Below are 15,972 nucleotides of genomic sequence, written 5' to 3'. Positions count from 1 at the left end.
GTATAAGGTTCATTTTTTATCCTCAGGAAAAAGGGGGGATCCTTTTTTTTTGTTGGTTAGTAGTGAATCTTACTTGCCCTACTGTGTGTTTAAAAGATAAATACACCATCAAATCAGTCTCCTCTCATGTTCCAGTGGACAGAGTACAACTGCCTCAGGGTTTCCAAGGGCTCGAGGCCTTTATGGAAGCAAACAAGCACCTCTTAGTCCTGTGGAGCGGCTGGTAGATCTGAGCTGGTTTGCAGCCACGAGCTGTACTGCGCCGCCAAGCCTCCTAGTGTAGCTTTCCTTTCTATATGCGTCAATGCCCCAGACTTTGTTTTACATTTTAAGGTTAGGAAATTTTAGACTTTTATCTCAAAGCACCTGATAATGCAGAATTATTCCTAGGAAGCTGTTTCCATTACGTGTTTCATTTGTCTTTCTGCAAAGACTGTTAGCCAAATTTTCATGTAAAAACCATTTCTAATCTTTTGCTGTTTCTAAACAACCTTTGCCCTTCTAATTTTTAATAATTAAGAGCAAAAGAGAAAAGTAAGTTTCCCAAGGCAAGTATCCTTCCATTTTCTTGACACTGTTGTCAGATAGAAATATTACACAAAAGGCATGTGTACTATTAAAATTCCTAGTAGGGTAAACAAATTGAGTCATTATTTAACCCAATACACTCAAACTATTCTAATAGGTAACTGGTGTAAAATTCGGCATTTTGCTTTTTTTGTTGTTTTAAAGATAAGCAATCAAAAGGTGGTGCATTTTAATAGGCATAACTAAAAAACTCACTGCCACTGAGTCCATTCTGATTCAGAGTGACCCTACAGGGCAGGGTAGAACTGCCCCGGTGAGTTTCCAAGGCTGTAAATCTTAACGCACAGAAAACCTCATCTTTCTCCAGTGGAGTGGCTGGTGGGTTTAAACTGTGACCTTGCAGTTAGCAGTCCAGCCGGCAACCCCTATGTATGACCAAGGCTCCTTTGAACTTTTTCTCTCAGCAGTTCTATTGGCATATAACTTACAGATACAATTCAATAGTTTGGTCACATCAAGAGAGTTGTACAGTCATCACTAATCAGTTTTAGAACATTTGCTTTGTTCCTGTAATCGTTATTAGCTTCCCATTTCCTCCCAGCCTCCCCTGGCACAGCCCTAAGGAACTATTAATCCAGTTATTTACCTATCCTGGATTCCATATACTGGAAAACTTTAACAAGTGTAACACAAAACCCTCAATAGAAAAGAATATTAAAAACTAGAACGTTTGAACGGAGCATGTGGGAGAGCAAATGTTAGGATGCGAAATCTTAACTGCATCTGCAAAATCCACTTTCAAAGTCCTGCATGTTAGCAAGGTTATTCTGGTCCCTGGTTAGAGGGGACTCATGGGGTGGTAATCCATGTGTATTTGCCCTCACTTAAAAAAATTGATCACAAGGGATATTAAGTGGTAATACATTTTTTGTTAATTTTATTGGAGGCTCACGCAGCAGCTCTTAACCATTGTGTCAAGCATGTGTACATTTGTTGTCATCTTCAAGACATTTTCTTTCTACTTAAGCCCTTAGTGTCAGCTAATTTTTACCCTCCCTCATGAACCCTTGATCATTTATAAATTATTTTTTCATGTCTTATACTGATCAATGTCTCCCTTCTGCTTTCCATCCCCCTGGGAGGGGGTTATAGTAGATCACTGTGATAGGTTCCCCCTTTCTCCCCCACATTCCCCTTATGATCCTGGTGTTGCTACTCTTAGGTAATACTTTTAACTCTGCCTGCTATTTACAATGTGCTCTGGTAACAAGGGTATTCACACTTCTTAGCTAGGGAGGGGTTCACTGGAGAATTAATCCATGGGTGGACCTTGCAAATGGATCTTCGGCTTCCACTGTCATCCATAGCTTTTGCAAATGAGGTGTTCACATTTTAAGCTCTGAAAGCATTCACTCCTTTAGATTTGGATTATATTTACAATTTCTGGATCACACAGACTGAGGAGTTTCTTCCATGTGGACTTGGTTGGTGCTTCACTTAGATGGTTGCTTGTTGGAAAACAAACTTTAAAACCACAGACACTGTTCTTTCCAGTAGCCACGCACCATCCATTTTCTTCACCACACTTTGCTACTGCATTCATAGCTTCAGAGATCTCTTCAGGAGGGCAAGCATCAAGCAAGGCCATATCATAAGAACTTCATGTTCTTAGATTGGGGCAAGGGGCTTGGGAGAGGCTCCTTTTTAATGGCCATGATTTATCTTTATTAATACATTTTCGGTGGTTAAAGTGAAATGTCCTGACAAAAAATAGAGTTATACTTGACAAAATTTTTTGAGAATTTTAAATTAGGTTAGCAGTCACTAACCACATATTTTAATGGTTTTATTGGCACTTCACACATCATAAAAGTCAATAGTTCAATCATACAAAGAATTGCATAATCATTACCACAATTGATTTTAGAACATTTTCTTCCCTATACTCATTGCTATTTATGTAATTTTTAAAAATGTTACAAACAAAACATTTTCCAGTTTTACGTGTACAATTCAGTGCCTTTTATTATATGTTTTGTGTTGTACAACCTTTTCCAAATTATTCAGCCATCATTAACAAACTCAATGCCCCTAGCAGAACCTCTTCCTTCTTCACCCATGGTAACTATTGGTCAAGTTTGGGTTTTTCTAGTAGTTTTCTTGATATATTCACATATCATGCACTATCATAGTTAAATAGCTATTTTAAAGGTTTGAGTATCACAATCAGTTCTAATGCTTCCCAACCCCTCTCTTCCCACCTCCCAGTCCGTAATAAATCACTGCATCAGGTATTGTCCCTGTGCTTCATAAACTGGGAAACCTAACCGCCCCCCTCCCCCAAAATAATAATATAAACAAAAATATGGAGAAAGAAATGACTTCCAACAGTATTTTAAAAAAAGAAATTTCTTTCGTGGTCTAAGTGAGAAACATTTGAGCCTAAAGCAAATTCAAGGTGAGTCAAGAGGGAGTTGAACTGATCAAGAATATAATGCAATGATTTGTTCCACCATAATGAAGTTTACAATCACATGTCTGATAGTAAAGCGGTCCCTTGTGACTAAAGGGGATCTGCCATGGGCTTCATCTCAGGCTCCCACTATCCTCCATAGCCTACAAATTGAGTGTCCACAATTTAAGCTCTGGTATTTTTCCCTTCATCATATTTGGATTTTGTTATTTTTGGCTCACACAGGTTGGTGTGCTTTCTTCCCATGTGGATTTAGTTGGTGCCTTATGTGGCTTGTTTGTATATGAGCCTCCAAGACCTCAGACCCTTCCAGTAGAGCCAGGCACCATGAACTTTCTTCACTACACTTTACTGTAGCACCCTTGTCTTCAGTGATCTCTTCATGAAGGTATCAAGTAAGGCCATGTTGAAAGAACTGTTCTTGGGTTGGGGCTAAAATTAAGTGGCAGTCCAGAATCCATCTGCTTGTCTACAGATTCTGGTTTACTTTGGTGGTGATACTATAACAAAAACCAACAACAACAAAAAGAGAAAAACATTGTTAATCATCCCCCGGGGGTATAAGGTGATTTCATTGATAACATCAACATTTATTCAGTGGCATAGAATTTAAGGTAGTGGTTCTCAACCTGTGGGTCACAACCCCTTTGGGGGGGTCAATCGACTCACAGGGGTCGTCTGATAACAGTAGCAAAATTATAGTTATGAAGTAGCAATGAAAATTGTTTTATGGTTGGGGTCACCACACCATGGGGACTATATTAAAAGATTGCAGCAATAGGATGGTTGAGAACCACTGATTTAAGGTACTGTTGGTATGAGTAGTTTATGTGAGTGTAGTCCAACTGTGAGCTAATCCCACTGTGAGTAGTGGGTTTACACTGATTTTTTTTATACTGATTTCTTAATTGAACTCTGTTTACATTGAACATGGGGGGTTGGTGCTAGGGGAAATTTTCCTGTGCCATTTCTCACAAGGGTAGATCCGTGCCTACTAGATTAATATCTGGCATACTAATGCAAGGGGAGTATTGAGGTACTAAATATATGGTAAATCTGAGTCCCCTTTTATTTGACACTAAGCCAGGGGTACCTAACCCAAACTCCAACGACCCCCATTTCCACAGTCTTGGGGTAGCCATCCTTTGCTTCCTCTCCCATCAAGGAATTTCAGGCTTAAATCCAAGGACACAAAGTAGTTGTGAGGTAGGACCCAGTTCATTCAGTTGGGCTTCCACGCCGAACCCTTCTGGTGTGGTCCTTGGGGGTGCCATCCTCCCTATGAGGTCAGCATCTAAGGTCATCCTAGTGTGTTAGTGAGAAACAGATTCCATGTGTCTACCCAGGAACATAGAGCTGGGTTTACTCTCCCCTTAGGCTCCCTATAGTTATTTACCATCCCTTCCCAATATGAAGTTGCGCTGCCCCAGTGTGAGGTTGTGGGGAAGCTGGTCCCCCACCTCCACCAGACCCACCAGCAGAAATATCAGTACCTCCTCGGAATGTAGCTTCCCCCCACCCCGGTCTTCACTGGGTTGTCCAGCAAGGTTCTCCTCTCGTTCCTGTGGAGAGCCTGTCCATTTGCCATAGCCTTGTCTCCATGTTGTATAGCATTAAGTCGATGGTCCTCTCCCTTTTTCTCTTTCTTGAAGTAATGACCCAAGCCCATGTGAGGTTTCCTCTTTCGAGGTGATTCTTAGGAAGTGCATACAACGTGAGGGTTGGGAGGGAGGGGGAATGTATAGTACATGGCCTGTAGGCAGACATTTTACCCCTTTGCTTGTGAATTGGTCTCTAAGATTCGTTTAATTCTCTTTATACTAGTTTCTCTTAATAGAGTAGTGCAATCTTTGCCCTTTTGTGATTGGCTTACTTCACTCAGCATAATGGTTTCCGGGTCCTTCCATGTCATGTGATGGTTTAGGCTTTCATCACTGTTTTCAAGGGATGCAGAGTATTCCGTTGTGTGTACGTACCATAGTTTCTTTATCCATTCTTCTGCTGTTGGACATGTGTCCTGCTTCCAGCTTCTTGCTATTGTGAACTGTGCTGCTATAAACATGGGAGAGCATACGTCCACTTGTGTCTCATTTCTTTGGGGTATGTGCCTAATAGGGTATTGCTGGATCACATGGGTTTTCAACTTCCAGTTGCTTTAACTATCTCCAAATTGTTTCCCATAGTGGTGTATGTCCTTACACAGTCCACCAACAGTGTATATGAGTTCCACTCTCTCCACAGCCTCTCCAGAATTTTTTTTTCAATTGCCATATCGGACAACATAGCTCTGGAGTAAGCTTAATAACCCCGTGATCTGCTTTTATCAGCCAGATCTGTTAGGTAGCTAAAGTCAGAATTAGGGGTTGTCCCTCTACATGCCAAAGCCTCCCTCCCCCATTACAGGAAGTTGAAAACTGCTTAAGGCTAGAGGGCATGCATGTGTCCAGGTCTTTGAGACAGGAAACCGGTAAACCTGGGTAGGACCCCATCTTGGCCAGGTGGCCTTAATTCAGCCAATGGGGCCAACCAATATTGTCAACCATACCTCCCAATGGGGGCCTTAAAAAGCCAGTTTTCTCCCTCTCCGCCCTCTGAGCAGCTTGGACACAGTTCAGCACAGCCCTGGGCTGTGGTCCAGGTAGCTGTACTATGGCCCCGAACAGCTATACTGCGGACTCTCTCTCTTGCTTTCTGGCAGGGTTTTGATTACTATACTGCCTGAAACCGATTCTATGTTTATAAAACTCGGATCACAAACCAGGCTTCAGCATGAATTCTTTCTCACACAAAGCCAAGGACAGAGCTATTTCCCATCAGGGGAAACCTAACAGATTCAAGGGCCATCTTTTACTAATTATTGAATGTGGCTTATCTGGTCTAGTCTCCCCTTGAATTACCCCTTCCTTGATTTCTCTAACAGTAATTATCTTTATTTTTCCAACTATTAGAAAGTTGAGACTTTCTATTCCTGTAGACTTACAGTTTGGGAAACTGATCAGAGAAATTCTACTATGTCCTATAGAGTTATGGGATGGAGATGGGTTTCTCCCCAGGTTGTCCCCAAAATATATGCCAAATCTAAGATGCTGCATGCAACATGGTAAATAACAGTACACTTGGAGGTCAACATCAGAGGTTAGCTCTCTGAGGGTTGTCAACCATCTAGAGCAATCAGACTCTAAAGTCTGTCCCACCCTAAGTAGGGCCCGCTCCCTTCTGTTAAGGATAGTGGAATGTCTCCCTGAAGGAGAACCCAGAGACAAGGTTGAGCCAACTCAAGCAGGACCAAGTTTAGGCTGTCATCTTGAATTTATGGTCTGCGCATCTTGTCATGTGAACCTCTAGTGCCGGCCCTTCCAATTGTGTGTATACTCCTAACTTTCATGTGTGTACCCCAATCCATCCCCTTCCTATTGCGTATATACCCCTAGATCGTCCCCATCCCATTACTGTATTACCTATAGTACAACCCCTTCCTGTGATGTATGTCTTTATCTGTAATTAGTGGGATTGCACACACACCCCCCAAAGATATATATAAGCCTTGGTTAATAATAAAGATCACTCTCTCCCCCTGGCTCTCTCCCCTGGTCCTCACTCTCCTGTCCCCTTTCCCCTTGTCCTCCTTCCCCTCCCCCTCTCTCCTGCCCTCTCATCCCCCATCTCCATGTGGACCACCAAGCGGGCTGAAGTGAGCATGCTACTATGAAATGTGTCTGACTCCTTCATTTTACTCTCTCCTATCTCTCATGTTCTCTATGACATTACTAGAATATTTACTTATTATCACTGTACAATTGCACCTACCAGACCATGATGATTTGTTAGGTGCTGGCTCCCCTGACAGTGGGGGCTGGTACCCCACAGAGTCACCCTGAGTTAGAATCAACTGGATGGCAATGAGTTTGGTTTTGTTTTTTATTAGCTTATCTTCCCCATTATCTCTTTCATGGATTCAGCAAATATTGAGTACCCACTATGTGTCCAGAAGTGTGGTAGGTGGGGGGGACTATAACAGTTGATCGAAACATCATCTTCATGGGCATTAAATTTGGGGGGCCACATAGACAGCAGGGTTAAGTCAAAAGATATTGCTTCTAAGCTGTTAAGTGCCATCGAGTTGGTTTCAACCCGTAGCAACTGGATGGACAACTGAACAAAACACAGCATGGGCCTGCTCCGTCCTCACAATTGCTCCTAAGATTGAACCTATTGTGGCAGTCACTGTGTCAATCCATCAAGGTGTCATTAAGAAACGATGATCCATTCTGATAGTAAGGGCTCAGTAAAAAGTAAATGTTTTTTTTTTTAAAGCAAATGTTTCGAGGCAACAAATATACAAAGGTGCTTGCCTCAATGGATGTATATATAGATTGTGCTAAGAGTTGTATAAGTCTCCAATAAAATGATTTATAAAAATAAAAAAAAAGAAACTATGATCCAGTCAAAACAGTGGCTTCCAAGTGATTTGCTGGGCCAGTTAAAACTCAAGGCAGAGCCTTTTCACGAAGATGGCGCCGAACGAAGGCAAAGAAGGAAGCTCCTGCCCCTCCCAAAACGGAAGCCAAAGCAAAGGCTTTAAAAGCCATGAAGGCCGTGGTGAAAGGCGTCCACAGCCACAAAAAAAAGATCCGCACGTCACCCACGTTCCGGCGGCCCAAGACCTTGAGACTAAGAAGGCAGCCCAAATACCCTCGGAAGAGCGCCCCCAGGAGAAATAAGCTGGACCATTATGCCATCATCAAGTTCCCCTTGACTACAGAGTCTGCCATGAAGAAGAGCGAAGATAACAACACACTTGTGTTCATTGTGGATGTCAAAGCCAACAAACACCAGATCAAACAGGCTGTGAAGAAGCTCTATGACATTGACGTAGCCAAGGTCAACACCTTGATCAGGCCTGACGGGGAGAAGAAGGCATATGTTCGACTGGCTCCTGACTATGACGCTTTAGATGTTGCCAACAAAATTGGAATCATCTAAAGTGAGCACAGCTGGCTAATGCTAAATATAAACTTTTTCAATATAAAAAAAAAAACTCAAGGCAGAGAGGTCAACTTTTGGAATTCCAAGGGGACTAATCTTTATAAATGTGCAATTCAGTATGTTTTTTTCTTTTAAGTGTATTAATGAGAGAAGTTATCTGCAGCCATCAGTCAGACTTGTTTAAACGTGTTTTATTTAGAATAAATCCATGTACATATGAACAGGAACCTTGGTATCAATACTTTTTGATGTAGTACTTTTGTTATTATGTAAATACCAGGAGACTTAAAGAAGTTTATAGACAAATGGAATCTTTCCCAGGACCTTCTGAAGGCCCCTAATTTGTGTCAGGTAATGATGTGATCTGATATAAAAGTTAAAGGAGAATGCTAGCGTGCAGAGAAGTTACTGTTTCATATAAGGTGATTGAGAAATGTCTCCTAATAAGTTGCATACTGCACAATGCCCAAACTGTGATGATTACATTTTGTGCCAACTTGTGTGCTCCAGTAGGAGGATATGGGTAGAGTCCAATGAATCAATCAGGTCACAGCCAAATGACGCCTCTATGGGGATGTCACTCTTAACAAAGAGTCTCGGGAAAACTGGCTTCTCTTGCCAATCACTTTCTTGCTTGATTGGATTCTGTGTCTGGCTTCAGAGGCTAGAGGCCCATGTGACCTGCTGACCCTAAGAGTTATGAGCGCCCTCCCATGTTGTGTTCCTGCTGACTTTGAATCCATGCCTGGGATCGCCCAAAGTCCTGCTTCGACTTCCTGTTTCATTGGGCAACAGTTACTTGAATGTGCAGGGGCTCCAGCTACCATCTGAACCATAGACTTGCACTGGACTAGGCTGGACTGCTGATTGAAGTCAAAGTATCCATATAGTCACTGGATTTTGACAGGTTGGAGATAGAGGCACGGAACAGAGATAGAATTTAGTCAGGAAGGTGAAGTTGAGAAAGATTTTATTGAGGCGGGGAAAGAACTCCTGAGAGGGAGGGGAGAGCAGAGAAGGGGAAGGACGGGGCATGAGTTCCCAGCAGTTCTGAGACCCAACGAGTTAGGTCAGGGAAATCGCAGCTTGTCGGTGAGGTGGTGGGAGAGATATAGGGCTCGAGCTAAGGAAGTATACGTTGTCAGAATGGAGGGGGATTTTTTATTGCTTGCCGCTGCAGGGCCTTGAGTCAGGATGTGACCCATGGGAAGTCATCTGGTTTGCAAACCTGCTCTCTGGAGTGCTGGGAATGGGGCTCTACAAACTGGCCTGGGAAGATAAATTGCTTCCTGGGGTGCTGGGGAAGGGGTTGGAGAGATAAGCTCTTTGGGGTGTTGGGCCAGGAGTTGCATAGTTCAATAGGTCATCCATCTTCCTGAGAGGCTGGGAATGGGGCTGTGAGGTTTCATCTTCCTGAGGAGCCGGAGAGGAGGTGGGGGCTCCCTGGTCGGACCTGGCCCAGTTTTCTCTCGCACACCTAACCTAACACACTAGCCTTTTCCACACCATGCACTCGATCAAGGGCTGTTGGCTAAAAAGGAAGAGGCACTTTTTCCATCACATAAAAAACCCTGCTGCCTTTTCAGGCGAGTTAGCCCTTTTCTAGTTTGCACCAAGAGTAATGGGCAGAGACGGGAGAAGATGGGAGGGAGCTCCAAGCGGAAAGAGTAGTGAGAACAAAGGTGCTGGGATGATTCAAGGCACAGCAAAGAGGGTCAAGAGAGCTGAAGAGGAGGCCAGCGCAGTAACTATTGCAACTATTGCAAAAGGCCTTGGGCCATTTCAAGAACCTATTTTACTCTGAAAAAGAAAGTCTGCAGCTTTAAGCAAAGAAAGGACTTCTGATTCACGTGCTAATAAGATAAATGTGAGCCTGGTCCCAGCGCTATGGCTGTTCGGCTATCAAGAGGTCGTGACCAGGGAATACACCATCAACATTCACAAGCGTATCCATGGCGTGGGCTTCAAGAAGTGTGCCCCTCGGGCACTCAAGGAGATTCGGAAGTTTGCCATGAAGGAGATGGGGACACCAGATGTACGAATCGACACCAGGCTCCACAAAGCTGTGTGGGCCAAAGGAATCAGGAATGTCCCGTACCGCATCTGTGTGCGGTTGTCCAGGAAACCTAACGAGGATGACGATTCCCCAAGCAAGCTCTACACACTGGTCACCTACGTGCCCGTCACCACTTTCAAAAACTTACAGATGGTCAACGTGGATGAAAACTAGTGGCTGATTCTCTAATAAAGGTTTTAAAACTGCCACACACAAAAAAGGATAAATGTAAGTAAACTCCGTGAAGGCAGAGATTGTTTTCCCCTTATTCATTCACTGCTTTTCCCTCCAGGGCCCACTACAGGGCCTGACACATAACAGTCCTTTCAAAGTAGTTGACTACATTGCATTTATTTTAACATAATTCCTCTGGCTGCTGTGTCGAGAATAGAACCCGAGAGGTGGCCCACTTATAAGCCTACTGTAGCAACAGAAGTAGAAGATAATAGTGAGGTAGGGTGATAGTGGAGTGGGAAATAAAGCTATTTCCAGACAAGGATAAATGAGGGGAATTTATGAAAGCAAGACCAAATTTACAAATACTAAGTCAAGTATCAACTAAGTCTACCCAGACCTAATGAAGGACATAGAATCAGGGCGTAATTGAGAACACCCAGTTTTCAGAAGGCTGTGGATGGTAGTGGAAGCCCCAAATCCATTTGCAGTGTCCCCACATGGATTAGTCACCGGGGAATCCTCTCTGGACACAATTGTGAAGGGTTGTGAATCACCTTACCATATGGAGAGCGTGGAAAGGTGATGATGGCAGGTGTTTGTTGTTGCTAGGGACCATCAAGTCAGCTCCACCCCGTGACCTTATATACGACTGACCAGGCCTCCTACACCATCCTCACAATTGTTCCTGTACTTGGACCCATTGTTGAAGCCACTGTGTCAATCCATCTCCTTGAAAGCCTTCAGCTTTGTTGCCGTCCTCTACCAAGCATGCTGGCCTGCTGCCGGGATTGGTCTCCTGACAATGTGTCCACAGCATGGAAGACCAACTCTGGCCATCCTTGTCCCCAAGAACTACTCTAGCATTACTTCTTCTAAGACAGATTGGTTTGTCCTTTCAGCAGTCCACGGTACTTTCAGTATTCTTCTCCAGGACCACAAATCCAAAGCTTCCATTCTTCTTTGGTCTTCCTTATTTAAAGTCCGACGTTCGTTCATAGGCATATGAAACAACTGAAAATACCACTGCTTGGGGTTAGAGATCCAGAGCAGGCAGGAGACCCACGACCAGGCTAGAGATCGGGAACAGGCCAAAGATACGAAGCAGAGCTCTCGTCTTCTCTTGGCTGTGGATACTGAGCTAAGTAAATTGCCGAAGCCATCCTCAGCCGACGTCAGCAAGGTGGCCAAACTGCCTGCCATTGCATCCCCCTCGAACCCCAGTCATTAGAATTACAGCCTTAAGGGTATAGGAAGAGGGAGGGGGAGGGAGAGCCAATAGCACTGATGACTAGATAACTCCACTTGAGGGGAGTGAGTAACAGAACTGTATGTGAATGGATATAGTATAGGGTATAAGATACAGCAAAGATAAATAAGAGTTCCTGGGGGCTAGGGAGGGGATAAAGGGGAGCTGGCATCAAGGAGTTCAAGAAAGAAAATGTTTTTAAACTGACTGTGATAGCAATTGTACAATACTGCTTGATAATGACTGAACGATGGAATATTATGATACCATGTAAGAGCTCCCAATAAAACGATAAAAAAAGTACCACTGATTGGATCAGGTGCCCCTTATTATTCAAAGTAACATCCTTGCTTCTCAGTACTCTAAAGAGCTCTTATGCAGTAGATCTGCCTAAAGCAATCCGTCTTTTGATCTCTTGACTGCTGCTTCCTTGAACATTGTGGATCCAAGCAAGACAAAACTCTTAGCAATATTTCTCCATTAATCATGATGTTACCTATTGGTCCAGGTGTGAAGGTCTGGATCTTCTTTGCATTGAGTTGTAATCCATACTGAAGGCTGTGATCATTGATCATCAACAAATGCTTCCAGTCCTCCGCTTCCACCAAGCAAGGTTGTTTCACCTGCATATTGCAGATTAACAATGAGCCTTCCTCCAATCCTGAGGTCATATTCATCTTCATATAAGCCAGTTTCTCTGGTTATGTGCTCTGCATATGGACTGAATAAGTATAGTGAAAGGATACAATCATCAGGCACCCCTTTTCTGATTTTTAAACTATGGAGTATCCCCTTGTTCTGTTCTGGGATTCCCATTCTTTTCAAGGTTATCCATAGTTTGTTATGATCCACATAGTCAAATGCCTTGGCATAGTCATTAATACACAAGGAAACATCTTTTTGGTATTCTCTGCATTCAGACAAGATTCATCTGACATCAACAATTATATCCCTGTTCCACTTCTTCTGAATCTTGCCGGAACCTCTGGCAGCTGTTTGTCGTCATGCGGTGCTGCTACCATTGTTGATCTTTAGCAAATTTTATTTGCATCTGATGTCAATGATATTGTTCTATAATTTGAGTATTTTGTTGGGTCACATTTCTTTGGAATGGATGCAAAACATTTGGCTCTCTTTCAGTCATTTGGTCAAGTAGCTGTCTGCCACATTTCTGGGCATTGACAAGTGTGTGCTTCATCAGCTTGTTGAAACATTTCAGTTGGTATTCCGTTAATCCCCGGAGCCTTGTTTTTGGGTTCATGTCTTCAGTGGAGCCTGACATTCTTCCTTCAGCACCATTGGCTCCTGCTCATATGCTACTTCCTAAAATAGTGGAATGTTGACTAGCTCTTTTTGTCACAGTGACTCTGTGTATTCTTTCTATCTTCCTCTGATGCTTCCAGCATTATCCGCTATTTCTTCCATAGACTCTTTTAATATTGCAACTCAAGGCTTGGGCTTTTTCTTGAATTTAAGATATGCTGAGCATGTCCTTCCTTCTTTTCTAACTCTTGGTGGAATTAGTTAGGTTAAAACGTAAACACCCTGCCACTTGAGACCCCTTTCAACTCATATTAAAATTGTTTCCATTTAAAATATTTTCTGCTTTGTCTTTGTGATTTTTCTGTTTGTCTTTGTTGTTAGGGCTTTTTAAAAACATAGTTTGATTTTGTATGATTGTGTTTTATTTCGCATGATTTTCTGTATATGAACTCCAGGATAGGTAGATCTACAGAGACGGTAACTGGATAGGGACCTGGAGGGGAGAATATGGGAAATAGGGGGGTACCAACAATGAGTATGAGAAGAAAACTGTTTTGAAACTGATTATGATCACACAAATGTTCTTAATATGACTGAACAATCAAATTGTATGCTATGTGAAGTACATGGCAATAAAATGAATTTTAAATATACTAAGCAGAGTTCTTTGGTCAGAGCATCAACAACAGCAAGTATAAACCTGAGACAAACATGATCCATCACCCAGAAACCAACCTACTTACAGTAGTATCCAAAATAAAACATTTGCCCCAAGCCCCCAAACCACAAGTTAATGGCCAGTGAGTCAATTCTGATACACAGCGAACCTACAGGACAGAGTAAGACTGACCCTGTGGGTTTCTGAGGGTTTGACTCTCTACAAGAGTAGAAAGCCTCATACTTCCTCTTTGGAGTGGCTAAGCAGCAGTTCTCAACCTGTGGGTCTCGGCCTCTTTGGGAATTGAACGACCCTTTCACAGGGGTCGCCCAATTCATAACAGTAGCAAAACTACAGTTATGAAGTAGCAATGAAAATAATTTTATGGCTGGGGGGGGTCACCACAGCATGAGGATCTGTATTAGAGGGTCCCAGCATTAGGAAGGTTGAGACCACTGGGCAAGTGGTTTCAAACTGCTGACCTTGCAGTTAGCAGCCTAAAGTACTAGTAGTAACCATTACTCCAGTAATGCTCCTGTAGGCTAGCGGACAGACAGGTGTTAACGTGCATGAAGCTAAAAATAGCATTTCTCAAGAGGGAGAAGAGAAACCAAAGGGCGTTGGCATTGTGGTGCTGGGGGTGGGTGTCAGGTATTGGCAGGAATGGTGGTGGTGGACGTTGATAGTTTTTAAGTTGTTGAATACAAAATTCATGATCTGATTTGCTGCTAGTTTTTTTTGTCCTGCTCTTTAAAGCCATGCTCCAGAGAATTCAGCTTCACCTTCTCTCAGCCCTGGTCTGCCCTCCCCGCCTCCTCCCTCCTGCAGCTGGAGACGTCATTTAAATCCTTACTTTGCAGGGTTCCCTCCTTCAGATGCAACCATTACTGTAATAAAACTCACGTAACCCCTTCATGTGGTTGGCATAACGTCAGTGTTTAGGAAACATTCTTGACAGCAGGAGACCTACTATTGCAAAAGGTTCTGCTCTGTTTTGTCAAAACCCCAAATATATAGCCCTCAAACCTAAACATTGGCCTGAGTGACTTAAAGAAAAATGGAGGAAAGTAAAACTGAAATGGACTTGCGACAAACAAGTTCACTACAAACAATCTCACACACACACGCACACACACCAACAACAACCACCACCCAAATATAGACTCACCTAGCCTGGATTTCACAAACCGAGAACAAAACACGTTAAAAATAACGTTTTCCCTGGTCTGATTCTGTCCTGTGCTGCTATTTTTAGCAATGGCAGTGGTTTACCTGTTTTCCGTTTCTTTCACTGAAGTGTGTGTTACCACCCCATGGATATGGACATGAGTCCCCTGAGACGCCCAAACTATCTTTTTGGTTGTGAACTAAAAAAGTGAAGTTGTTCACTACATATTAGTAAGCACAAGCCCGAGCTTTCCTTTTTTCTTATTGGGGTGATAGGTAGGTTTATTGTGCCAACATGACCAATGAACACATAGGATTAACTGAAGGGCCAAGTTAAAAATGGCTTGGTGAGCCTCGCCTCTCATGTCTCTTGTTATGATTGGACCAGTGTGCAGCTGCCTTAGCTTGCAAGCTCTCTGCCTCAATTTGCAAGCTGCACTCCTGTGGGACACCTAACCCATAGACCGTATCACTGTAGTTTGAGGTTCCTTCAATACCTGATTCGCCATGCTACTGGAGTGTACATCGCTTGAGCTAGGGAGTGTCAGACCCTGCCATCTGGCTGACTATTGGTGACCTGTTTTGCTATTTGCTGCCTGTAGTCGGTTAGCCTGAATTGCTCTACAGAGGACTACCCAATGACCCTCAAGGCTTGAAGGACTGCCAGTGTATTAGCTGTCTCACAGAAGTGAGTTGCACTGAGCCATTTGTACAGCTTTATAGATTAACTATTTTATTTCATGTGTTCTCTGTATGTACAGATCTATATACATAAAATTATTAGTGTCCTGGTTTTGTTTCTCTAGAGAACCCTGTCTAATATATTGGGTAATTTAACACTGGGCCTGACAGTTGATCACTGGATTTAAGAACAAGGTTGTGATCTTGAGGAGAGCAATTTCGGTGGAGGGTTGGAAGGAAAACTGAAAAGATAAAAAATAATAAAAGAAAACCAGATTCAAGTAGGTTGAAGAGAATATCCAGTGATATTTGAAACAGTAAATATAAACAATTCTTTCAGAATTTTGATATGAAGGGAAATAGCAATAAATATAGACATGAGGTCAAAAGAAGAATGTTGCTTTTGTTACTGTTCATTAAGGTGGGCTATATAACAGGAAATATATAAAGTGCTGGGAATGATTCAGTGGAGAGAAAAGTCTAATAACAGAGTGAAAGGAGTGATGCCCTTGTGAAAGCAGAGGCATGAGATCCTCTTTAATGTACTAGAATGTAGACAGAATACAAATGAGGGGTACCCTCACAAAACAGATGCAATGCGAGGGGATAGTGCATTTGGAGTTCATTCTAGCAGGTGAGACTGCTAATCAACTTTCTAATTAGAGGTTCTGAAAAGATTGTGTAACAGTGTATGACAAAAGAGGCCTGATTTGTGGCAGACAGGGGACTGGTTTTGC

General features: G+C 42.9%; 1 protein-coding gene across 1 annotated transcript; it reads left to right on the top strand.

The window, feature by feature from the left end:
• The first annotated feature begins 9,677 nt into the window (after window positions 1–9,677).
• On the top strand, window positions 9,678–10,217 carry LOC142440676 (large ribosomal subunit protein eL31-like). The gene is made up of 2 exons (XM_075542967.1): window positions 9,678–9,731; window positions 9,849–10,217. The coding sequence occupies exons 1-2, from the start codon at window positions 9,678–9,680 to the stop codon at window positions 10,215–10,217; spliced, it is 423 nt and encodes a 140-aa protein (XP_075399082.1).
• The last annotated feature ends 5,755 nt before the right edge of the window (window positions 10,218–15,972 follow it).

This window comes from Tenrec ecaudatus, chromosome 2 (genome assembly GCF_050624435.1).
Source record: "Tenrec ecaudatus isolate mTenEca1 chromosome 2, mTenEca1.hap1, whole genome shotgun sequence".
NCBI classification, from domain to species: domain Eukaryota; kingdom Metazoa; phylum Chordata; class Mammalia; order Afrosoricida; family Tenrecidae; genus Tenrec; species Tenrec ecaudatus.
The sequence above is the reverse complement of the archived record's forward strand: the minus strand, read 5'-3'. Positions and strand labels throughout refer to the sequence as shown.

Bases quoted from the DNA above. Each gene is read 5' to 3' on its own strand.
- LOC142440676 (XM_075542967.1), top strand. From the start codon at position 9,678: ATGATTCAAGGCACAGCAAAGAGGGTCAAGAGAGCTGAAGAGGAGGCC. The intron at 9,732-9,848 runs GTAACTATTGCA...CGTGCTAATAAG, and splicing joins CTGAAGAGGAGGCCAGCGCA to ATAAATGTGAGCCTGGTCCC.